General features: G+C 50.9%; 1 protein-coding gene across 2 annotated transcripts in view; it reads left to right on the top strand.

Annotated features, from left to right (window-relative positions):
- MYLK (myosin light chain kinase) overlaps window positions 1-24,213 on the top strand; it is a 178,656-nt gene that overhangs the window by 64,311 nt on the left and 90,132 nt on the right. Inside the window, exons 7-12 of one of the 2 annotated variants that reach the window (XM_080799769.1) lie at window positions 669-687; window positions 1,743-2,278; window positions 2,845-3,051; window positions 7,268-7,402; window positions 10,826-10,978; window positions 22,715-22,852. In XM_080799769.1, coding sequence (XP_080655895.1) covers window positions 669-687; window positions 1,743-2,278; window positions 2,845-3,051; window positions 7,268-7,402; window positions 10,826-10,978; window positions 22,715-22,852 — 1,188 coding nt within the window. Of the gene's footprint in view, window positions 1-668; window positions 688-1,742; window positions 2,279-2,844; window positions 3,052-7,267; window positions 7,403-10,825; window positions 10,979-21,076; window positions 21,217-22,714; window positions 22,853-24,213 lie in introns of those variants that run through there. The other variant, XM_080799770.1, reaches the window with a different exon arrangement.

A 24,213-nucleotide genomic window follows, 5' to 3' on the forward strand; every position in this document is an offset into this window, starting at 1 on the left:
ATACATTTTTAAAGCAGGTATTTGTCAAAACTGATCGTTTGGGAAGGTTTGTTTTTGAGGGCCACAAGTAAGTTAAACTGTTTGGGTTTGAAATTTCCAGATGTTTATTTTGGTTTGTCCCTCAATTGGTTTCATTCTGTGGCCGGTGAACGGGACAGGTCCCATGGCACAGGGTATGGTCACGGAGACTTCCAGAGAAGGCCCAGGGCAGCCGTGGAGGCCTTGACGGTGTCTCAGAGCTGGGGATCTGACCAGCTCCCAGCTTGTCCAGTTAACCCAAGCTGTTCAGCACCAGGGTTGCGGAGGGAAGGTGGGAGGAGCATAGATGGGGGCCAGGCAGAAGCTGGGGAGGTGAGTGCTCCCTAAGAAATGAAAACCAGGGGCACCTGGGTGGCTCAGTGGGTTAAAGCCTCTGCCTTCGGCTCAGGTCATGATCCCAGGGTCCTGGGATCGAGCCCCGCATCGGGCTCTCTGCTCAGCGGGGAGCCTGCTTCCCTTCCTCTCTCTCTGCCTGCCTCTCTGCCTACTTGCGATCTCTGTCTGCCAAATACATAAATAAAATCTTTAAAAAAAAAAAAAAAGAAATGAAAACCAGTGCTGTCTTATCATTGTCTCCTCTTGGTACATAAGATAGTCCACTAACAGTCTCCCCTTCTCCCTTCTTCCAGGTTTGGACAATGCCAATAGGTATGTCTAGGCTTTGTCATCACTGTTTCTGTCTTGACATGCCCTGCAAGAAAACAGAGATTGTAACAGAGAAATGCCCTGAGTTTCTGAGTCCCCGCACAGGAGGGAGGGCTGACAGTCGGGGCCCTTGTTAGGCTTGGTTTTGTTCTCCTGCCGTGGTATGCCACACAGGCTTTGGAGCAGGCTTGCCAGCACTGTGAGACTCGGAGACACAGTGCTGTCCTCTTTCTCATCGTCTGGACAGTCCCGGTTAGCTGTCACTAGGAAGGGCACTGGCTAGATGCCGGGTCCGTGGGGTGGGCAGACGCCTGGCGGAGGGAAAGGGCTTTTGGCAGAGCTGCCCGAAGCCAGAGTTACAAGCTGAGGCAGGTCCGAGGCAGAGGAAGGAGGTTAGAGGGTCGGAGAAACCCTTCCTGGATGCTTGATGTTTGAGTTCAGGCCCTTGCAGGGGAATATTAGCCAGGTGAGGAAAAGCACAGGGAGAGTGTTCCCAGCAAGGCGGTAGCATGTGTGAAAGTAGGGAGATGAGAGCCAGGTGGGCCCCCCAGGGGCCCCAGAAGACCACCGGTGTGGCGGCAGCCTGTCAGGCCGCGGAGACAGTCTGGCGAGGTCCAAGAGGCGGCGGGAACGGGCTCACTCAGGGCATCCTCGTGGGCTCCGTTGAGAAGCTCGGTCTTATTCTCACTGCAGTGAAGGTCGGCTGTGCTGCCATGCAGGCCGTGGGTCAGAGAGGGCAGCCGGGACCGGGGGTGAGGCAGTTGCATGGTGGAAGCTGGGGTGGTGCTCAGGGGTTGGTGGGGAGAATAAAGGCAGATTAGATAGATGCAGACAGAACAGGCTCTGGATTGGGCTGAGGGGCAAGGAAATGGCAGGAATGGTGGCTTGGGAAGCTGAGAAAGCTGCAGAGAGAGACTTTTGCTCCCGCTGTCTTCATTCATGGGCTTTTGTGATCCCTGGAATCCATGCTTGTGATGAGTAATGCTTGTGAGTTACCAGATAACCATTCTCTTTCCCCTTACTCTTTCCCATTGCCCTTCCCAACCACCACCAAACAGGTCACTGGTGAGAGGAACAAAGGTGCCCAGTTCAGATAACAGGAAGGAAGTGACCAATGGAACCACACAGGGGCCGAAAGTGGACAGCCTGGAGTCTGCCACCGAAAGAAGGAACTGCTCCAACACCCAGAGAGGGAGCTCCCTGACCTGGGCCCCAAGTAGCCAGCCTCAGCCCCTGCAGGAGTCCCAGCCAGAGCCGTCCGAGGACTCATCCAGGAAGGCCATGAGGAGCCCCATCCTACAGAAGACTTCTAGTACCATCACCCTGCAGGCTGCAAAAGTCCAACCGGAACCCAGAACACTGGTCTCGAGCACCCTCTCGTCTTCTGGAGAAGAGAGGGAGTGGCCAGCTGTGTCACCCGCAGCCACTCACCCTACCAGGCAGACTGGTCTGGGAAGCCAGGAGGTGATGAGCAAGGTTGCTTCCAGGAAAATCCCCATAGAGAACCAGAGGGACTCTACCTTCCCCAAATTTGAGAGCAAGCCCCAAAGCCAGGAAGTCAGTGAAGATCAGACAGTCAAGTTCAGATGCAAGGGTGAGTAAAGCTAAGGAAAGTCAAGGTCCCAACCCGCCCCACCAGTGTAGCCCCTGGGAGGTCACTCCCTCCACCAGCCTGCAGTGGTATCTGCCCAGCCCCTTGGACTAGAACCCAGCCCACCCAGAAGCCACCTTAAAGGAAGCACTCAGTCTAGTAACATACCTTGTTCTGCAGGAACACCCAACAGTGGCCCACTGTTCATTGTTGGATGTGGCATCGGCCCTGTTTCCTAATTCTTACCACCCTAGAGGGGAAAGCCATCATCACCATCACGATCAAAAAACAAACCACACGGCTCCTGCTCTTTCCTCCCTTCTGCAGGCTTTGGCTGATCTGAAGACCTGACTTGTCGCCCTACATCCCTCTTCCCCACAGACCCTGCCTCCTTCTTGAGATGTTTACTCGTGCACAGTGCGGGGTGGGGGGGGGGTAGGTAAGAGAGCCTATTCAGGGGGAGGGCAGCTGACACCAGAACGACCTTCTCCCTTGGGTCCAGCATCCCACCTGCCCCACAAGCACAGTGCACTCTCAGGGAGCCTCACATGCTTCACCTCGCCCTGTAGTTTCAGGGACCCCAAAGCCTGAAGTGACCTGGTTCCTGGAAGGTGCCCCCGTGAGGAGACGAGAAGGCGTGGTTGAGATTTATGAAGAAGGCGGACACCATTACCTCTGCCTGCTGAGAGCGCGGCCCAGGGACAGTGGGAGTTACAGCTGCACGGCCTCCAACATCCGGGGCCAGGTGTCCTGTGGTTGGACCCTCCTGGTGAAACGTGAGTACAAGTCTCCAGTCACCCTGGGTTCTCTCTGGGGCGGCCATCCATGCAGGAGTGTCGCCTCTTTCCGCCCCCACACAGGGTGTACAAGCCCATAAGAGCATCATCCCCACCCACATGCCAAGCCCAAAGTCATTGCTCCAGGACAGGTGACTCCTGACAGGGAGTTCACATCAGAGTCACCTCAGAATAAGCATGCCCAGCCCTGGCGACAGCTTCCTTTTCTGGGCCCTTCAGCTGTCTACGGAGAGCCATGACTCACTTTTCTAACCACAGAGAATCAAACATTCACTAAATATACGCGTTGAGAGTCATATGAGATGATGTGGGATCTTGCATCTTTTATGTTTATTGTAATATCTGTTTATGAAAGTTGTGCCTGTTCCTTGTGGGGATTTAAACACAATACAGTTTTATGACTCAGAAATAAATGATATTTTAATGTTTTTAAAACAAAATTGACATTGTGCTGTTTGTGTACTGCTTTCTGTTCTACCTTACTCATGTTACATGAGCATTGTTCTATAGATTTCTTTCTACATCACTTAATATTATTCAAAAACATGATTTTCATGGCCATATAATGTTTCATAGAATCGTGTATCTGATTACACTTGCTCTTACTATTAAATATTTTGATTGTTTCCATTTTTTCGCTATTATAACAAAACTGTGATAAATATCTTTGTACCCATCTGTCTCTCTACAAAATTTCCTTCTTATTTTAAATGCTATTCAGGGACCCTTGACCCATCGAGGAACATATTAAACTACAAGGAGAGAGTCAGCAAATTTCAGGCTTTTAGAAGTTCAATGGATAAATGACCTTTGCCTGTTTTTTTCAACAAATAAATTGCAAGAAAAAGAGAAAAGGAGGGACAACCAATAGGAAACTTAGGTGAAAAGATACGTAAGAGATATCAGTAATCACAATCCATGGACTTTGTGTGGCTCCTGATAGAGACACCTTTAAAAACTTTGTTTAATGAGAACACCAGGAAAATTTGAGCATTCACAAGGTATTTGATAGAATGGAATTAGTGCCATTTTTAAGATAGGATGGCAGTCTTTTTTTTTTTTTAATGCCTGTGTATTTTAGAGATATAAAATGAGTTATTTACTAGTGGAAATTATAGATGTACTTGCTTCCAAAATAATCCGTGTGTACTGGGAGCTGGTGGGGCTATAAATGAAATGAGAGGGGCCATGAGTTGATAAACATTAAATTTGAGAAACAAGTATATGGTAATCCACAGTACTGCTGTCTTTCCTAGTGTATATATTTGAAATTTGCCATAATAAACGTTTCCGAAAAAAGAAAGGAGAAGAACTTAGTGGTTCATCCCTACAGTGGGATTCCATGCAGCCAGTAAAACGAGTATGGCTGACCTACAGACTGTGATGGTGAAACATGTCCAAGATGCTAGGAAGGGAGAAGAGCCAAGCGCAGAGCCGTAGGTGTCATATGTATTTGCATAAAAGGAAGAGAATCTTTGTAGATATGTGCAAAGAGATGCTTATGCGTACATTAAACATTTCTGGAAGGGTCCACACATTGCCTCAAGGAAAGGAAACTGGGGATGCTTAGGAAGAGGTGGGGAGTAGTCTTACTTCTCACCACATGCATATTGTTGATTTACTTCTTCTTTTTTTTTTAAAGATTTTATTTATTTATTTGACAGAGATCACAAATAGGCAGAGAGGCAGGCAGAGAGAGAGGAAGGGAAGCAGGCTCCATGCCAAGCAGAGAGCCCAATGCAGGGCTCGATCCCAAGACCCTGGGATCATGACCTGAGCCGAAGGCAGAGGTTTTAACCCATTGAGCCACCCAGGTGCCCTGTTGATTTACTTCTTAATTGGCATTTTCACTGTGTCCATGAATTTCTTCTTAAGAAAGAGTCTCCATTCCATTTGGAGGTGGGAGTGCCTCTAGAGTTCACAAGTCCAAGAGCCCGAGCCTCCTCATCCAAGGCTCCGTGCAGGGGATGGACCCACGGCATCATGTCCAGCAAAGGCTAAAAACCCACAGGCTTTTGTTGGAGTGGCCGCTGTTATTACGAAATGGAAGCCGTGCATTGAGACTATACTTGCAGCAAGTTTGGGGTGAAAGAGAATGTGGTCTTCAAAGCTCCCACAGAACCCGGGACAAACAGGGCAGGAATTAAGCATGCCGCCAAGCCGGCTCTTCTTACCAACGGTCAGCTGTTGGTTTTTGAACGCATGCCCTTCAGAATGTTGTAAGCCTTTGGTTAATTTCCGGAGTTCTGAAAAAGTGGAGTTTGACTGTTTTGGCCAGTGTTCTTGTTGCTTGTGTGGAGGAGCAGATTTTCAGGAGCCCTTACTCTACCATTGCAAAAAAGTGCTTCTGGGCTCCCTCTCCCCTTGGAGACATTGAGTATTCTAAAACCTTTCTGGGCAGCTTCACCAAGAAGTCCCCTGGTGTGTGTTCTTTCTGCTTCTCTGGCGTCACCTTCTTTCTCTGTTTTCTCCTGGTACCACATAAAACTCTGTCTCCCTTACCAGGACTTCTCTGACCATCCCTTCCCTGCTCCCCAGAAATCTTACTTAGTGATGATTCACTCTCCCACCATTTCTTCCATCTGTCCCCCTGCCCGCATGCAGAGGCCTCTCCCTTCTCCCTGCAAGCATGCTCTGGTGAAAAAGGAAAGAACATCTGCCTTTTGCTCAGTGGCTCCTTAAGCTCCCACTCCATCTCTCCACTGTCTTCCATCCCCAGACTCGCTGCATGTCTCGTCTCGATGTGTAGCTTCTCCTTGATGGTAACAGCCAACACCCCACAAAAGCCTGTTCAGTGTGGCAGGCTTTGTGCTAAACGCTTTACCTCTGTTGTTCCATTTAGTTATTATCCTAGCAGTCCGAGGAGCTAATTGTAGTCACACCCATTTTCCAGATGGGTGAAGTTAAATGACTTGTCCAAGGTCACAGGCCTTATAAAAGATAGCCTGTTTCTAATTCATGTTGGCTTGACATGAAGTCCATGTTTTTTACAATGGCTCCCAAAGGCCGTTCCCTGTGAGGGAATGTGACGCCAGCTGAGGAAAGGGATAGAGGTGCCCACACCTTGAGGTGGTCGGTCCATCCCTTCCCTTGGCACCAGACCCAGTCAGATGCACCATTATTCTGACTTAGCTGCTCTCCCACGGCCTACTCACCCCATAGGGGAGCTCTGGTGTGGAGGAGGGAGTCCAGAGGCAGAGGTAGAGAGCCGGGTGTAAAGCCTGCCTTCGCCGGCTGGACTATGACAAACTACTAACCAGGTCATAAAATGAGCCAAAGAAAACGATCTCATAGCACTGTCACAGTCTCATGTGGGAAGGTGCCTGGCACGTGGTAAGCCCTCATGTACCAGCTTTCGTCCTTAATCCTCTACAATATAGCCTACCTCTTACTGCTGCATGGAATAGCTTCTCCTGAGAGGCACTGGGGAGGCCTCTTCTAATCACCAAATCCCTTCCCCCTTCTCGGCTCTCAGCCACTTTGACATTTCTGCAGTATGTTCTGCTTGTGGAAGAGACCATCTATCCCTATTCCTCTTAGTTAAGCACCCCACCCCCCACAATCTACAAAATGCTTCCCCAGTCCACCTGTTGAGGGCTTCTGGAAAGTTTAGCTCAGTGGTTCTCAATGAAAATATGCCTGAGTCCTGAGGGAACTTAGGAATGCATAGTCCCAGGCCCCCAGCAGTCCTGAGCCATTGGCTCGGGTTGGAAAACTAGGACACGTGTGAGTCTTTGTTGTTTGATCCTATCCTGGGATTGGAAAAAATAACACTTTAAAATTGAAATGTCCTCCCCAGTGGGCATGTTTGTCTCTACAGATACAAAGAGATTTTCAAGATTGTGCAGGTCCAGTGGGATGTGTAAAGGAGAGAAGGGACGCTGGGGAGTAATGGGGGACCAGGAAAGCAGGGAAGAAGGAGCTCTGTGGGTGATCGAGGACAGGAGAGGAGGAGCCTGAGTCCCAGAGGAAGGGGCAGGCCCATGTCCTGAGCGCTTGTGAACCTGGGCTGCTCTGTGACCATGAATAAGCACTGCTGGTTTCTCTGTCTCTGGCCCCAGGTCTCCACACCTGTGGTGCAGCCTGCCTCCAAGCATGCACAGAGGTTAAGGCCAAGCCAGGCTCCTGAGAAAGCCCAGTGCCTGTGCCCGCCGGCTGTGGTCTGAGACGGCCCGTGTGTTCTCTGTCCTTGCAGGCCTGGCCGCGCCGGAGGTGGCACCCTCGTTCTCCAGAGTCCTGAAGGACTGCACTGTCGTTGAGGGCCAGGACTTTGTGCTGCGGTGCTCAGTGCAGGGGACCCCAGTCCCCCAAATCACTTGGCTGCTCAATGGTGAGTTCCCCCTGCTCCAGCCCCCTGGGCCCTTTGGCCCTGCCTGCCTTCTCACTTGGCTTGGCATGAACCTGCAGGGTACAGGGAGCTCACGGGACCGTGGAGTCTGCTATTGGCTGGCAGGGGACGCCAGGCAAGTTGCTATTCCTATCTGAGCCTTGAGCTCCTGCAGGAGCTCAGGAATAATGTCAACTGCCTCCCAGGGTGGGGGCTGTGAAGTGAATTAGATCCTTTATATGAAACAGCTAATGTACGTGGGTGCACAACCAACTTGTCCAGGCTCACAGTAGGTCCTCAATAAATATTTGTTGAGTCAATAAGTAAACAAATTAACAAATAAATGAACAATACTAGAAGTTACTCGTGGAACCTCACCTTTTATTTATTTTTATAAAATTTTATTTATTTCTTTGTCAGAGAGAGCACAAGCAGGGGCAGCTGCAGACAGGGGGAAAAGCAGGCTCCCTGCTGAGCAAGGAGCCAGATATGGGACTCAATCCCAGGACCCTGGGATCATGACCTGAGCTGAGGGCAGCCGCTCAACCAACTGAGCCACCCAGACATCCCTGAACCTCGCCTTCTATTTAGTGGCAGTTGGTTTTGGGATTTGTAGACCAGCAATTCTTTTTAAAGTTATAGTCCTATAGAGACAGTCCAACTTTTTTTTTTTTTTTGCCAAGTAAGGTCTTTTGAAAAAACTTGCTGTCATATATTATCACTCTTCTCTTGGTAAAAAAGCCTTTTGATTCCAAAAGTATGGGAGAACTCTAATTTTAGAACAGAGAACAGGGGTGCCTGGGTGGCTCAGTCATAAAGGCATCTGCCTTTAGCTCAGGTCATGATCCTGGGTTCCTGGGATCAAGCGCTGCATTGGGCTCCCTGCTTAGTGGGGAGCCTACTTCTTCCTCTCCCTCTGCCTCTACTGCTCCCTCTGCTTGTGCTCTCTCACTCTCTCTGTCAAATAAACAAATAAAATCTTAAAAACAAAACAGAACAAAACAAAACAAAAAGAACTGAGAATAGTCCATCAAGTTGTTGACGTTGAACGGGGTCTGCTTTGGGACCCCCTGGTTTGGGGATCCAGGGGGAGGATGAAGGAAGAGCTGCCAGTCAGGAGACAAGGGCACTTAGTTCTCTGCCATCTAGGGGTTGGGGGACCTTGGACACCCCTCTTCACCTCTCCGGGCATCAGCCTCTTTATGGGTGAGGAGATGGGCTGAAACAGAAGGTTTGGGACCCAGACCTCTCAGGGCTGATAGAACAGGCTCCTTTCGGACAGTGGCTCCTGTCAGCTATGCACCAACTCGCCCCCAGCTGTTTCTACACTATTGACGTGTTACTTGTGAACCTCCCTAGTTGGTATAGTTTGCTTAGGCTTTGCTAGAGATTATCTCTAGTCAGTGAGAAAAGGTGAATATAGTTTTCCCATGTGTCATATTCTTGGGCAAATAAGTGACAATTGAAGTCACCCTTCCCTCCGCCCCTCGCTATGGACAGAGCTTCTGTTGGATCCTGGAACTGACTACAAAGAGGCAGCCTCTTTGCAACTGGAACAGAACACGGACTTTAAAGACTAGTAATGGATCTGAGTAAGAGAGTTTCACTTCCCTCTGGCTCAGAATCCAGACCACGGGTCAAGAAACATTTTCCATAAAGCCAGATAGTATTTTCAGCTTTGCTGGCCATATTGTCTCTGTCACAACTACTCAACTCTGCTGTTGTGGCAGCAGAAAAGCAGCCAGAGACAATATGTAGATGAATAAGTATGACAGTGTTGCAATAAAACTTTATTTATGGACACTGAAATGTGAATTTCATACACTATTCACAGATCACGAAATATTTTCCTGTTGATTTTTTTTTCAACGATTTAAACTCTGTAACAACTATTCTTTGCTTTCAGGCTATACAAAAACAGGCCGCAGGTCAGATTTGACCCATGAGCAGTAGTTTGCGGACGCCTGGTCTATACCCCTCAGGATCTGGAAAAGCCACCCTACCTTTTTATTTTGGTTGGCATTTCCACACTATTACCACTAGAGGGCGATCATGCTCAAGTTCTCTGGGCGGCTAACCAGCTGGTCTTCCCAGTCTCCTGGTGGGGAGAGTTCCGTGTCTCCCAATTCTGAGTGCCCCGAGCCCGCAACTCCTTTCTGGAGCCACCATTCTATCCCATGTGTGTAGAGCCAAAGTGAGTTATGCTCCAGTAACAAAAGAGATCTCAAACACTTTGTTGGCACATTTCGACAGCAGAGGTGCTTTGATAGGTGTCATGGAATGTACTGGTATTCTCAAGGAAGAGAGGTTTTTTTTTTTTTTCCCACAAAAAGCCAAGAGCAGTGTTCAGTCCTCTCAATTGCCCAATCCTGGCCCCTGCCTTTCCCCAGATCCCAGCCCCACCTTTATGAAGGGCCATCTCTCTTCCTTCCCACCCTATGGCATGCTTGCTTGGCAGTCTCTGCAGACTGTCATGGAGACACGAGGTGTTGCTATGTACAGAAGAAAACATTGGACTGCAGGGAGAGGACTTCTTTCCGCACTTTCTCCTTCCCCCCCACTGCCCACCCCCAGTTTTATGAAGTGCAAACCAGGACCCTGGGGCCTGACAAGGGAAGCAACTGACAGTTGCTTCCTATATGGTGAGCAGACACATTCCTGTTCTGAGGCCAGAATCTTCAGTGATGAGATTTTTTTTCCCCCCTGGAAATAAAAGCTCACATCCTGGAATGATAAAGTCCCAGGGACGTATAGCACTAAGGAAACCACTGACGTTCATAGCACGCATTCTATCTCCATGCAGGACTTTATGTGTCCTGAATAAAGGGCCTCTCATGGCAGGGACTCTGGAAAGAAGGGGCCAGAGTCATTTTTAGTCTCCCATATTTATCTTTTCCATGAACCCTAAAATGCACCAAAATGCACCGAATTGCAGCATCAGATTGAGGTCACTCACTTGCTTTCTGATGAATATCTGTAGTGGGAAATGGACTCATTATTTCTGGAGACGTCTAAAAGGAGCCAGGAGCCTCCTGTTGTCTGGGTGAGGCCTGTTGTGCCTGAGGCTGGGCTCTGGGCCAGATGACCCTGTAAGATTCTTTCCAGGCTCAGACTTCTGTGAAGTCCAGGCTATGGATGCTGGGGCTGTTCCTTTAAACAAAATGCACAGAACTATGCCCCCTTCCCTCCTGCATTTGCAATGCCTCCAGAATCTCTCCCCACAGTCCTTCCAGCCCCAGTCTTGCTCCTGCACCCCAACAATCACTATCTCTCCTTCATTTCCCTCCCTAACACCTGGCTAGGGGCCGGCCAAACACGTCGTCAGCCCGCAGTGCATCTGAGCAAGCATGGTGACGTGACAGCTGCAGCCCCACACCGGGGAGCCCCCCACCCCTGGCCTGAGCCTTCCTGTGCTTCCCTCCACAGAGCAGCCCATCCAGTATGCTCACTCCTCTTGTGAGGCCGGCGTGGCCGAGCTCCACATCCAGGACGCCCTGCCGGAAGATGACGGCATCTACACCTGTCTGGCCAAGAACACCCTGGGGCAGGTGTCCTGCAGCGCCCGGGTCACTGTCCATGGTAGGAGCCTCTGGGCGCCTCTCTAGAAGCACCTTTGCTGCAGACACCTGCTTTGGAGAAAGAGCACACTGCACCTGAAGGCAGGCAGGTGGAGGAAATGGCCTCTAGAGGTCCACAGTCACAAGGCAAAGGCCCCCTCCCCACCCCCTTACCCCAGTGGGACTGAGGGAGGATGCAGTGGAAAGAGGCAAGGGCTCCCTTGGTTCAAGAAACTTCCAGTGTGGTAAGAAGAAGCCCCCGCACATGGAAAGGTGCCCCAGGAGGAGTACTCGCATACCTCCTTAGGACTCAGGGGGTCTCACAAGTGCTACCTTCCTCGCTGGGGGCTTCGAGAGGGTCCCAGGATGGCCCCCTTTTCCTTGACCCTGCTCTTCCCCACCAGCCTAGGCTGGTTTTCATACTTCAGCGGCCTGGTGTCCAGTAATCTGATTACCACGCTCATCCATTGATCCGCACCCAGCCCTTAGTCCCAGGAAGTTCCAGGGGAGTCACGGCACTTGAGACAGAACTGTCTGGGCTGTGGGGTCGGCAGGCATGGTGATGGTGCCGGGGGAATGCTCCCTGGGGCTGGGGTGTCCAGGTAAGCTTGCTTCCTTATCCTCCCCCCTCCTCCTCCAGGGCCTGAGATCCCGCTCCCCGGCACACTAGCAGGAGACCATGTCTCTTCCCTCTGCCCCCCAGGGTTCAGGTCTTGGGGGGCATGGTGTGGCGCTCCCTATAAAGTCAGCAGCTGCCTTCTGGGAGGCCGCACGACCTGGTTCCACTGAAAAGGGCAAGGGGAGAAAATCACATGCTGGTTACTGTGTTAAATACTTTCTCATTTAGACCTCAGCAGCCCTGGGGAGGCCCGCGCTCTCCCTTATTTTAGACCAAAGGGTCTGGAGGTCTCAAAAAGCTTACGCAACTCGCCCAAGCACACAAGCTGGTAAAGTCAGACTGGGCTTCCAGACCCAGATCCTCGTGACTCCAAGCCTGTGCTCAGTCCTATGCCCTTTTCCAGGGTGTGCATTCACTGGCTCAAGGGGACAGCCTGGACCCTGTAGGCCCGGCAGTGTCACCCCATAAGGATTAGGGGTTGGTGCTCTGTGGGGCTCTTTGCCAAGAAGGGGCCCATTCCCAGGACTCCCCAATTTCCCTGAAGGGCGCTCGCATGGAGTCACCACCTGGCCTCTGCTTCCTTCCAGGAAGCCGTTCACACCCAGGAGGGAGCCTGACTCTGGCCACCCCCACCCCTGGAATCTGTCAGCTGGAATTCTGGCTTTGTCCTTACAGATCTCCTTTCATGGCTCATTGAAGGGCCTCAGGAAATTGTGATAATGAAATAAGAAGAGATCTGAGCTTCATCTCTTTGGGCCAGAGGAGTGACCCTCCCCTTCTCAACAGGGGGGCTCTCTTTGCAAGTCCACGTGGCCTGCTCCAAAGCCTAGTAAGGGACAAGAGGACCAGAGTGACATCTGATGGGTCTATTGCCCAAGACTCTCCCCACTGGCTTCAGCCAGTGGCCTTGCTAATCCTGTGCCTGTCCCCACTTGCCTGGGTTTAGTTTGGATTAAAGAGACCCAGCTGAGCTAATAGTTCTTCTGGAGGTGGGGGTCCTCAGATGAAGGATCAAGGAGTCTTTGGGGCCGTCCTCCTTGTCCCCAGGTCTGTGGGAGGAGTGGGGTCTGGGTGACTGCCCACGCACACATGTTTTAAAGCAGAAACACGTCCCCAGCAAGAGCTCTGCCAAGAGCCTTTGGGGTTTGCTCTGAGAACAGCCCCGAGTGAGTGAGAACGAACTCCCGGTGTGGGGATTTGCTGGCCTGTGAAGGCCAAACAGAGGCTCAGATACCATAAATGGTGAAGCAGGCTGAGAGACGCGGCCACGCGCGGGCCGCAGGGCTGGGCTGTCGGCACAGGAGCCAGGCGGGCTGAGCCTGGCACAGGGACACCCCTGGCTCCCTGCCCTGGGCGGTCGGGCAGCTCAAAGCCGTGTCCTACCCCATCCTCAGCTGTGGAGTTTTTTCTTACTTTATTGGCAGTTCCTGGAGCTCTAGGTCTCTGGGGGCGTCTGAGGGGTTGGGGGACCGCAGGAGAGACATTTGTTCCCACTGCACCGAGCGTGGTTCCAGCCTCTCCTTAGCTGCCCAAGGCCTGGCCTTTCTGTTAACCCTCAGTGTGGCACGAGCCACAGTCCCACCCTGGCCAGGGAGCTGACTGGCCTGGAGTGAATCCTGGTGCACCACTAGCTTGCCTGGCCACGGGGGCGCCATTCGACCCTCAGGGCCTCGCTTTCCTCTTCCGTGCAATGGGGACACCGATAGTCACAGTCTGCAGTACTGAGGATTGAGTTCACGAATACACGGGATGTCCTCAGAACAGAGGAAGGGCTCGATGTGCGCTGTTGCAATTTTGACCAACAGACTGCCCCCCAACCCTTACGCACAGTAAAATCATTCAAGATGCCAAGTGTAAGCGGTTTTACAAAAGGACCAACTTTGCCACCGTGGGTGGGCGGCGGTTGTCTGTCCATCCGTGTGCCTGTTCGTTTGTTTTTAGGAAGGAGCAAGAATATCGGAATTCTAGAGGGAGGGAGGCACCTGGCAGAGACACTAGAGACTGAGGAGGACCCCATTCTAGGGGCTCTGGCCACGAGAGGGCGCCCTTCAGTAGGGCGCCCTTGCGATCCTCTTTCCGGGGAGGAGGCGGTTTCCAGGGCGGCTGTGCTGCAGGCACGCTCGGCCCAGAAGCCCGCATATGCTCCGCGGAACGCCAGGTGTGGGTGCTCTTTCTCACCTCGTTAGCCTTCTGCCAAGGTTTTGCAATCATCCAGAAATCGCTGGCCCAGCACTCTGATGTGATTTCTGCGGCCACTTTACCCAGCTTTCTCTGCCTCTTCTCTGCAACCCCTTTCTCCAAAATTGCCTCTCTCCCCAGCAAGTGTCCCTTCCTTTAGGAAGCCCCCCCACCCGGGAACCCCAGAGTGAGTCCTCTGCCTAGCTGAACCTCCGCTATATTGTGCTTATTTGCCAATAAATCTGTCCCAAGCCCCTGCTTTGGGCCAGATATCATTCTGGGGAGGCCCCAGTGAGCAGGGCAGACACACTCGGCCTTCCGGGTGCATGCGTTCTGATGGGGAGACGCGCCATAATCAGCACCTAGTTTAATCATGTACTGACAGAGAAAGGTGGAAGGGATCCTTCTGGAGGACGGGTGAGGAGGACATTGGGCGGTGAAGGAAGGCTCTAGGTGGAGGGGACTTTTGAGCTGAAACTTAAGTGAGCTGGAGAAACAGGGCTCCAGGCCGGCGGGACAGCAGGTGCAAAGACCCTAAAATTGGGAGCAAGGTCAGCCTATTCAAGGAACAGGCAGATAAGCCAGAGTGGCTGGAGCAAGGTGAGAAGGAGTTCAGAAAGAGAGGCAGGGGCACCTCATGCAGGGCCTCTAGGGGTAAGGAGCCCACATTTTATTCTAACTGTGGGATTTCACTCTAATTGCTGGTTTAATTGTCTTCCCTGCTAGACTGTAAGCTCCCTGCAGGCAGGGACCCTTTCTTAGTCATTATTGCCTGTGGATCGGGGCCTCCTCTGTGAGCTGGTGTTCAGGGAATGCTTGAAAGCACACAGCGGTAGACAGCCTCTCTAGAAGAATGTCACTTTACCTCTTGACTTCCCTGGGGGCTCAGTGCTCATTGGAGTGTGCCAGAAACCCACCTGCTAGCTCTCAAGAGTCCCTCAACCAATATTCCTTCTCTCTTCCCCCCAGCCCAGCATAAAAAAAAAAAAAAAAATCCCCAATAGTTAACCAGGCAATGAAAGCCTTTCCCCACCAACCCAGCCCAAGATGAACACTAAAGGATGATTAATCCAAATTCCTGCAGAGCCTAGGAAGATCCGAGAGGGGAGTAAATATTTCAGTGTATTTGGACTGAGTCATTGGGGTCAGGGGGAGACTTCCTCAGGCTAGAATACTTTAATTTATCTCCCCCTGGAGTATCTTTGTCAAGGCTAAAATTCTTAAGTGACTAGATTTACTAACTTGCTAACAGTGCCCATTTTGACTTTAGTGTCTCAGCTTAATGGTGTTTATTTAACTGAAGGCTTGCTGGGCCTCTTAAAGGCACCTAAGGACATAAAATGTGGGGAAGTTTTTTAAGAAACTGCTATCTAGAGTAAAAAGATGAAACTTAGAGCTTTAGTAGAAGCCCAGTTCACTCTCAGGTTAGTGACAGGTGTTCAGTGGGGCAGCTCGGAGCCCTGATAGCCTCCCACCCCCACCTCTCTCCCAAATTAAGCTCGGGAATTTCGGATACTGTTTAATCTGTCCAGTGGTGTCTCCCCTCGATAAACTCTCAAGCACTGGAAACGTTTCTAATACTTACATTAGCTAAAGAGAAATGTACTGAAGAAGGATAAACTTTGGTTTTAATTTTTTTTTTTTTTGGTCTGTCTTCGAAGACTCTTAGCCCATCCACACATCTGTCCCAGAAATCTTTTAAATTCTAGGAAAGCAAGCAGATAAATGTTAAATTATTTTATAACCAACATTCTAGTTTAATGTAGTTTGAATACAGCAGAAACGGGGTCGTGCACCACAGGAAGATTTCTGAGTGTATGCGTGTACATGTGTGTCCATATCACAGAACTGGAGCCTCGGTTTACTAACTGGACTATAAGAGATGCAGAACTGTCTAGTTGTCCAGCCCACTGTTGGCCGAATCTATCCTTTGCTTGCTTGGAGGCTTTGGTCAAGAATGCCATCCAGAATTACAGCTTTGTGTCCCTAACAGCAAAATGTGATCCATGCTATGACTGTATGATGGCGATGGTGGTTTCCAGGCCCTCCTTAGGAAGGAGCGCTGGGGGCTTTGGCTGCAGTACCTTTATGTTGAGCATTGGGTTGTAACTTCTGAGTCAGTCAGAAGGCTGCGGTGGCAGTGATTCCTGCTTCCCATCCAGCACCCCTGCCATTACTGGTCAGAGATCTTTTGGGGACTGTCCTACGTCATTGTTTCTTTTTGTTCTCTCTTTGCACACTTCTATTCCCGTTTGCTTCTCAGGTTCTAGAGAAGTCAGTGGGAGGGAAGAAAAGCCAACAGACCAAAGCTCTTTTTATGACACAGAAGTAGAAGTTTTGCGGAATCACCAAGTAGGTTTATTTGGTTAGGAGAGACTTTTATTGGAAGAGAAGTTGAGTACTAGGGATTTACACCTTGCATAAATGCCCCGCTAATAGGAAGGGGCTGGGTGAAGGTAAGCTTCCTTTGACGAGTGCTCTAGAGTTCTCTAGAGTCAATGGTCACGTCATGGCATGTAGGGAAAGGAGGATAGTCTCTGATCCCTGGGCTGTGCTGGATTTTGAGCACCAAATAAAGAAAGAAGGGAGGACTGTGCTTCCAGAGCTCCCCTTCAGATGGTGATTTACTGAATTTCCATACCCTAACAGGGCTTGGAGTGAACCAGATTGGCTGTTGGAATGGTATTTTGCGTTGTAATGACTAAGCAAAAAAGCTCAGCAGGGGTTTCCAGCTGTGCCTTTGCAAGAGGTCTGTGTCTGTGCATGAGAGGTTTAAGGGGGGAGGGTGTTAGGAAGTAGGGGAGCCGTTCCGCAACCATTTTCATTTGGCGAATCCAGGGATGCAGGCAAGCTGCTGAAGGACAGGGTCTGAGGCTCTAAGAGTGGGACTTAGTAAATGGCCCTGAGGACAGCAGGCAGGGGTCCCTCTATAGGGAGAGTCCTGGGAGCAGGGGGCTCCTGGATGGTAGGATGTTTCCCACCAACACCCTCTGTTTATGTGTCTGTGTCATCTGTTTAAGCTCTTTCCCACAATTTCTTATTCTAATCTGAAATAAGTTTTGACTGAGCTGGAAGCCTGCAGAGGGCCATTTTCAAGGCAAGCTACTCAAAGTGTAAACATGTGTATTTAATGAAAGCTCGGATCCGATCAGGGTGGCTGATAAAAGGAGACAGGTGGAGAGAATGCTTCTAAGGAGAAACCCCGAAGTGTTTTTCCTGCTAAACCCGTGGAAGGGGAAGGAAGGACCCAAAGGGAGGAACAGGAGGGTCACTGTAGTGTCGAAGGAGGGCTGAGATCACGGCCAGCCCCTGGGACAGAGACTGTAAAGATGCCTCTTAATTTCAAGCCCAAGAGAAGCTAAAGCCTTCGTTCGTATCTCCAGCTTTGAGAAATGGCTTATAACGGTTATTGCCTAGGAGCCAATGAGAACGGTAACAAAGTGCACCTGTTGGGTGGGTATTTAACTCTTTCTCTAATTAAGAGCTTTTCAGAAACGAAATACTGACTGAATACCAGTTCATGTGACTGTTTTAAACCATCAGTGTTTTTAATGAGGAACGTTGTTTTGACACAAAACGACTAATGGGTTAGAAAAGCTGACTTGTCAGTTATTTCATTCCCGTCACAAGTCCCCTTGTGAATGACCTCCACTTCACAGGTGGAGAGCAGCCGTGCTCAGAGGTTAGGGGCTGCCCACCGCATCAGGCCTACAGCTACTCCGGTCCCCGCTGGGTCTCGGGGACGCTGACAGGTTCTCCGTTTGATGCTTCTGCTTCCCCAGAGCAAGAAGTTAATGTGGGGGTCTTCAGAAGCAGTTTCTGATGATTTAAAACAGAGCAAAAGTGGCCAAGGAGAAAGACATCAGAGGGTCAGTGGGGGCATGGGGAGGGTCCTTCCTCTTCCCTCCATCAATTCTCTCTCTGCCCCATGCTCTCTGCTGCTGCTCCCCATCCCCAGCTTTACTGGATATGGCATCATTCTTGCTGTCAGCAAACTGCTTCAAAGTATTCTTGATCTCAGGTCTTGTCTTTCCATGGAGGGCAGGCTTGGTCTGTTCCCTTTCTCTCCAGGTGGAACAGGGCACCCAGTAGCTAGCTACTCAGTTAAATGACAGAGTGAGTCTGTGAGTGACTACGGAGTCACTGGCCAGGGGACCGCCTACCGGCGCCCCAGGTGAGTTCACATTCCATCTTTAATTCTGGGCTGATACATCAAGGGAGCTTGGCCCTTCCTGAATCCCAGACAGCAGGTTCTCTCCAGGCTTGGTCTCGGCAGAGTGGCAGGAAGCACAGCTGTGGGGAAACCTGGGGTATACTTAGTCTGGCCCCATTTGAGCAGAGACGTCTGTCTCTGGGTCCTGGGGACCCCTCCCTTGCCACCTGTGTGCCACGGCCAGTGCCTGCCCTACCCAGATGAAGGCAGCTCCCAGTGGTGGTTCCCTGGGTTCCCTGGGACCTCTTGCCTCAGACTCTGCCCCCCACCCCCGCTTCAGACCAGGACTACGCCAGACAACCTCCAAAGCTGAAGCCTAGAGGTGCAGCTCTGTAGGGGCACTGGCGAGTCTGGGCATGGACAAACAGTGAGTGAGAGCTCCCATGGGAATCTGGGTGGCTGCCCTTTGTTCTCAGGACAGCAGGGGAGTGTGTCCAGACCAAGTCCCTGGGGATCACGTCAGCCCTGGGATCTTAGCACAGGACAGCTCCCTTCTCTGAGCCTCAGAGAAGTGGGGACACAACCTGCCTTACCTCTGGGGATGTTGAGGATAATGGTGAATGGTCTTCGAGCGTCGTTCAGAATCTTAAAGTGCCAGACCCTGCAAGGCATTGTGATGATGTCCCCTTGGTGGCGGCTGCTCTATGTCCTTCCAGAGCTGTCTGGTTCAACAGCAATGTCCTGGTTTGGAGGATGGCTCTCATTGTAGGTACGGCCACATTGAGTGCACCCAACCAAAGTTAGTTGGGTCAGGAAAGGCAAAAAAAAAAAAACATGAATTTTTATACTTCTTATGTGTCAGACGTTGTTCTAGCTGCCTTACATAGGTTGCTGCTTTGAATCATCTAACAACCCTATGGTATTTATCATGCATTATAGTGATGGTGTAGACGTTACGCTTATCAACATAGTAGCATCCAGACCTGATAGACTGTGAGTTGAGGAGCTTGTGTCATGTCAGACTGCCAGAGCTCCAAATTCAGAGCACCACCTTTCATCTGTCTTCTGGTTTCCTCCAAGTCTGTTCAAGAGTGACCATGAGTGGACACCATAGTGCGTAGGCCACAGATGAGACACATTAATTTGTTTGGCTTTGAAATTCAGTGCAGTCCACACATCTTGCCCTTTCCACTGGCTAGGCCTTGCTCTGCGTTAGCTGTCCTCCCCTGACAAGAGTCTAGGTTGTGGGTCAGCAGATAAGACCTCTGCTCTTGTCGGGAGTTTGCCGCCAGAGAAGCGTGGTTCCCGTGCAAGAGATGGTCTCCAGGACATCTGGGCCATCCCGTCAGAAGGCCTGGGTACGAGCTCTAGGTCTGCCTATGATGCTCTGTGACCTCGAGCAGGTCACTTTACCTGAGCACGCTATGGCCTCTCAGGAGAGTGGGTGGTGGGAGTGGGACTAGGGCCTCAGGATGCTAGTGAGGGCTGCTTTTCTCAGGTCACTTCCTGAAAACTGCTTTTCTCATGGCTCATGGCTCCGTAATCCCAGTGCAAAGTGTGTTTGTGGGAGGGCTGGTTGGTTTCTCACCCTGTGAAGAATTTGGGGTGGTTGAATGCTAGGCATGACTCAGCCATTCCCTAGCCAGGACTCAGTCACGCTGATCCCACGTGACCCCAGTCTGTAGGTCTGAGGTCAGATTCATTCTGCCCACTTGCTCCCCATCATTTCCCTTTACCCTCCTTCCAGGCCTGGGGCCTGGGGATCACAGGGCAGGTCTGGGACCGTGGTGCCATGGGACTCCATGTCTCCCAGGCCGGGCGCCCACGGAGCAGTCCTCCCATTCATCTCTCTCCTGGAGGGGTTGCCACCGGGTTATTCTCAAATTATTTTACATATATCCCAGGAGAGTTTTAAGCTATGCATCTGTATTCCTATCAGTACTTACCTCGGGTCATGTAAAAACAAAACAAGTTTGCAGTCCTTGGGTGAGGGCCCCACCTCTGTTTGTTTGCAGCTGATAACCCACAATAATGCTGCCCAGTAGGGTAGGACTGAATCAGCGCCTGTGCCAGCTTCATACGGAAGGTCTCATTGATGTTGAGTAGACCTACAAAGTGTGTTCCCAGTTTCTCTCTTTAAAGCTCCCAAAGCCCAGGGATTATATTGTTATTACCCTCAACACAGGTGAGGCCGTTGAGTTTAAGACAGAGGTAGTGACTTGCCCGGGGCCAGATCTGAGAGATGGTAGGGGCCACGGAGGGGCGCCGGCAGCTCAAAGGAGTGTTTGATGTTCCTGCAGCACGTAGGAACATAGGAATGCCCATCTATGTGAACCTCTGAAACTGGGGACTGGCTGAGGTAACAGAGGAGCAGGAATGGGGTGGGGGAGGGGGTGGATCTAGACAAGCAGAAACATTTTGTCCTCAAGTCTTAGTCCATGCAGGACAGGAAATTTCTCAACTCTCCTGAGGCATCCTGCTTTCCTGGCCGCTGCAGCCCAGGCAGAGAAAGGAGATGTCTGTACTTCCAGCTCTGGGCCTCCCTGAGCCCACTCCCAGGGCCTCAGGTCAAGGGCAAGTCTGCCTAGCTGCCCCTCTGACAGAGGCAGGGATGCTGGGGGCTGGGGTGGAGGCAGCACCAGGACCTGAGTGCACATCCCTGGTCTTGGACTCTGGGTTTACCCTGTCTCCATGCCCTTGACAATGCACCTGCCTCTGGGGACGGTTCCCTCCAGCATCCTGAGCCTTCTCAGCCTCTCCCATCCTCACTCCCGGAGGCTGCACCCGGAGAGCTCTGCAGTGGGCCCTGTTTTGTTTGTGCCAAAAGATAGAAACTCAGTGGCAAATGTGGAGTTTGATTTTTCTCAGGTGTATAAAGCACAGTGGAGATGTATCCCCATGGCTGCTGGCTTTCCGGAAATTTGGTCTATGTGGCCCTTGCTAATAAAGAACCCAAAATACCAGAGTCCCTTTCCCCCAAAACTTAGAGTTTAAGTTAGAGATATTGTTAGAGGAGATTAGAGGAGAACCCTCTCCCTCCCTACCCTTGCCAAAACACAAAAACAAAAAAGCTCCAGAATGATTAAAGGTCAAAGCCACTCGGCTCGCAGGGCAAAGGGCAAGATCAGAGACTGGATAGCCACGAGCTCGTCCTGCACCAGGGCCATCCTGTGTGGGTGACGCTAGCTCAGCCACTCTGCTGCCCCTTCCCCTCCGGCTCACACAGGCAGGTCCAAGCCCAGCCTGGGGGGCATTCCAAGAACAACAGAAAGCCTATTTGTGACCCCATCTCCCTGGAGAACTGAAACAGGTGAGTGGGCCAACACTGAACCCAGAGAATTATTCTAGCTCTTGGACTAGCTGGTATACTTCCACCTTCCCTCTGAGATTTTCTTTCCCCAGTTTTTACTAAGATCATGTTGATGTACAACAAACTGCATATATTCATGGTGTTTAATTTGAAACCCTCACTCATGAAAACTTCACCCAATTTTAAGAAATGAACTTCTCCATCAACCTCATATGCTTCCTGGTGCCCCTTTACAATCCTTCCCCATAAGCCTCAGGCAAACACAGATTTGCTTGCCTGCTTGCCCTCTCTAGGTTTTGCATTTTGTAGAACTTTATATAAATGGAATCATCCAGTATGTGCTCTTCCTTTGGCTTCTTTTGTTCAGGGTCATTTTTGTGAGATTTGTCTGTTGTAGTGTCTCTTGTTAGTCTGTTTCTTTTTACTGCTGAGTCCTATCCCACTGCATAAATACGGCTCAATCTCTACTCACTCACTTGTCAATGGCCACTCGAGTTGTTTCCAGTTTGGGGCCGTCAGAAATAAGGCTGCTATGAATGTTTGTGTACAAGTCTTTGTCTGGATACACGCTTTCATTTCTTCTGTGCAAATACCCAGGGGTAGAAGGACTGGATCGTATGGTAAATGCATGTTTAACTTTTTAAGAAAGTGCCATGCTGATTTCAGAAGGGTGTGTCCCGTGCGTGGGAGGGCAGCGTGTGAGAGGTCCTGGCACTCCACATCCTCGCCCACACCAGGGCTGGGGGTGGCTGGTCTTTTTAATTTGTGTCCCTCTCGTGAGTATCTTTTGGCTTTCTTGAGGGACTTAAAATCTCATGGGAGGGTGTGGAGTCTCACACAGCCATAGAAAATGACAAGGAAGCTCTTCGCTTCTGGTTTACAAGAGGCAACAAGGTACGCCGGTAAATGAAAAAATAAGACGACCATCAGTGCATAGAGTGCACTATTGTTTCTATAAGAGAAGAAAATGGAAGAGTATGCCTATTTGCTTGTGTGTATTATATCCGTAGACCATCTCTGGCAAGATGAACCAGAAACTGACAATAGGTTGCCTCTGGGGAGAGAGGAGCCTGATGGCCACAGGTCAGGGGTGGGTGGAAGGGAGACTACACACGCTCTCTAGTACTCTTAAAATTTGGTGCCATGGGAGCATAGCATGTATTAAAAAAGGTGAGTGAAATTTAAAAAAAAAAAAATCTCCTAAGGTGGCAGGTATTGAAACTCTCCGGAGGAAGCAGAGCCTTGGCCAGGCTTGGCCCTGCAGAGGCCCCTCCTCTCCCTGTTCCCAGGCCCCGGGGACCGGCACACCAAGCAGAGAAATGGGCTCACTGCCTTCCTATGATCTCCACCCCCTCTCCACGTGCCCCACCTGGTAGCACCTTCCGCCTCTGGGGGAAGCCTGAGCCTCGACATAGTTGGTTGCCCGACAGTCATCAAGTCTGTGTTTGTCGAATGAATAAATGACTGTTCACCCCCCATTCTGTTGTCTGCTGCACAGAAAAGAAGAGCGACAGAAAGAGCGGGTCCCTTCTGCCCGCAGCTCCCAGCAAGCCCGTCGCACCGGTCTTCCTGCAGGGCCTCTCCGACCTCAAAGTCATGGATGGAAGCCAGGTCACCATGACAGTCCAGGTGTCAGGTCTGTCTCTGCATCTCTCTCCTCGGGGTTGATGTGAAAACGGGCATGGTTGCCGTGTACACATTGCTCTCCTACGTCCTGCTCAGATCATCTCCCTACCAGAAAGTCAGCACAGGACTCTCGGTGGACCCAAAGAAGTGGAGCCTGCTGGTCCCTCTTTTCTGCTTCCTCTGGGCAGGATTTTCTGGATTCAAGGTTAATTCAAGGTGGTCCAGAGGAAGAAGATGACCACAGCTAGCGGGGTGGTGATTAGTGGGGAAACATAATGGGGTCACCATAGTTGGAAGATTTCGAACACTGGCCCAAAACCAGCTGATATGAGAACTTCCCAGATCGTAGAAGATACCCTGTTGCTCTGTTCAAGTTTAAGGTGAGAAGATAGAGCAGAGATCCTTCTAAAACCACCAGGTGACAAGAGCATGTGACCAGCAGCTCAGTGTGAGCTGTCTCAGTTCCCGCTAGAGGCCAGCAAGAGAAGCCTGGGGACTCTGCTGGCACAGACTTACTAAACCAGCTTATGCCCAAGCATATCCAGAGTGTCCTGTTCATTGCTGACTACTGATCAGTCTGGAGGCCACTCTCCTGGGCTTTAGTTTGTCCTGAGCTGCAGAAATAATAAAGATGAGCAGTGGGGAAACCAATGGGCTCCCCCTTTCAGGATCCTCATGTACCCCCCCACACCTGCAGGCCTGAGGCATCCCCATTACAGTCCCAGGCTGAGGCCTGGCTGCCTCCCCTGTCCATACTCCTCGAACTGACAGGAATCAGAGGCGCTCTGCTTCTGGGCTCCATACCCATGCTGGCTAACCCATCAGAGGTGACCCCACTCTTTCTCTCCTCAAGAGAGAGCCTGACACCACACAGCCTCCATCCACCTCAGGAAGCAGAGTGCAATGCTACCACAGGGGCAGCTCTCTCAGGTGGCCATTGTTTTATGTGCCCCCTCAAACTGCTAGAATCTACCCAGGAGAGCAGACGGATAAAACCTGAAAATGCTCTTCACCCTGAGCTGTGTTTGCAAACTTGGGCGAGCTGGCGCCCATGACCACCCTCAGAGGCAACCTTTGTATGGTGGCAAAATGAGATGCTAAGTTGTCACCTCCTGGTGACAACTGACAGAGAAGGGACAACGAGGTCGCCGTGGCATTGCCTGGATGTGTGTGTGTGCGCGTGCTGTGTGGGGCGGGGCAGAGCAGGGAACGTTTGCACTTCACACCCAGAGAGCCAGTTACCATGTTCCCGAGCAGCTTGAGTTCTGATATTTTTTCACTTCCCATCCTTTCTGGTTTCCGCACATCTGCTGTTAAATAATTATCATAAATATGCATTGAGCACTCTCCTTGTGCCAGATGCTCTTCTGA

The sequence above is a fragment of the Martes martes genome (assembly GCF_963455335.1).
Source record: "Martes martes genome assembly, chromosome: 1".
In the NCBI taxonomy this organism is placed as follows: Eukaryota; Metazoa; Chordata; class Mammalia; order Carnivora; family Mustelidae; genus Martes; species Martes martes.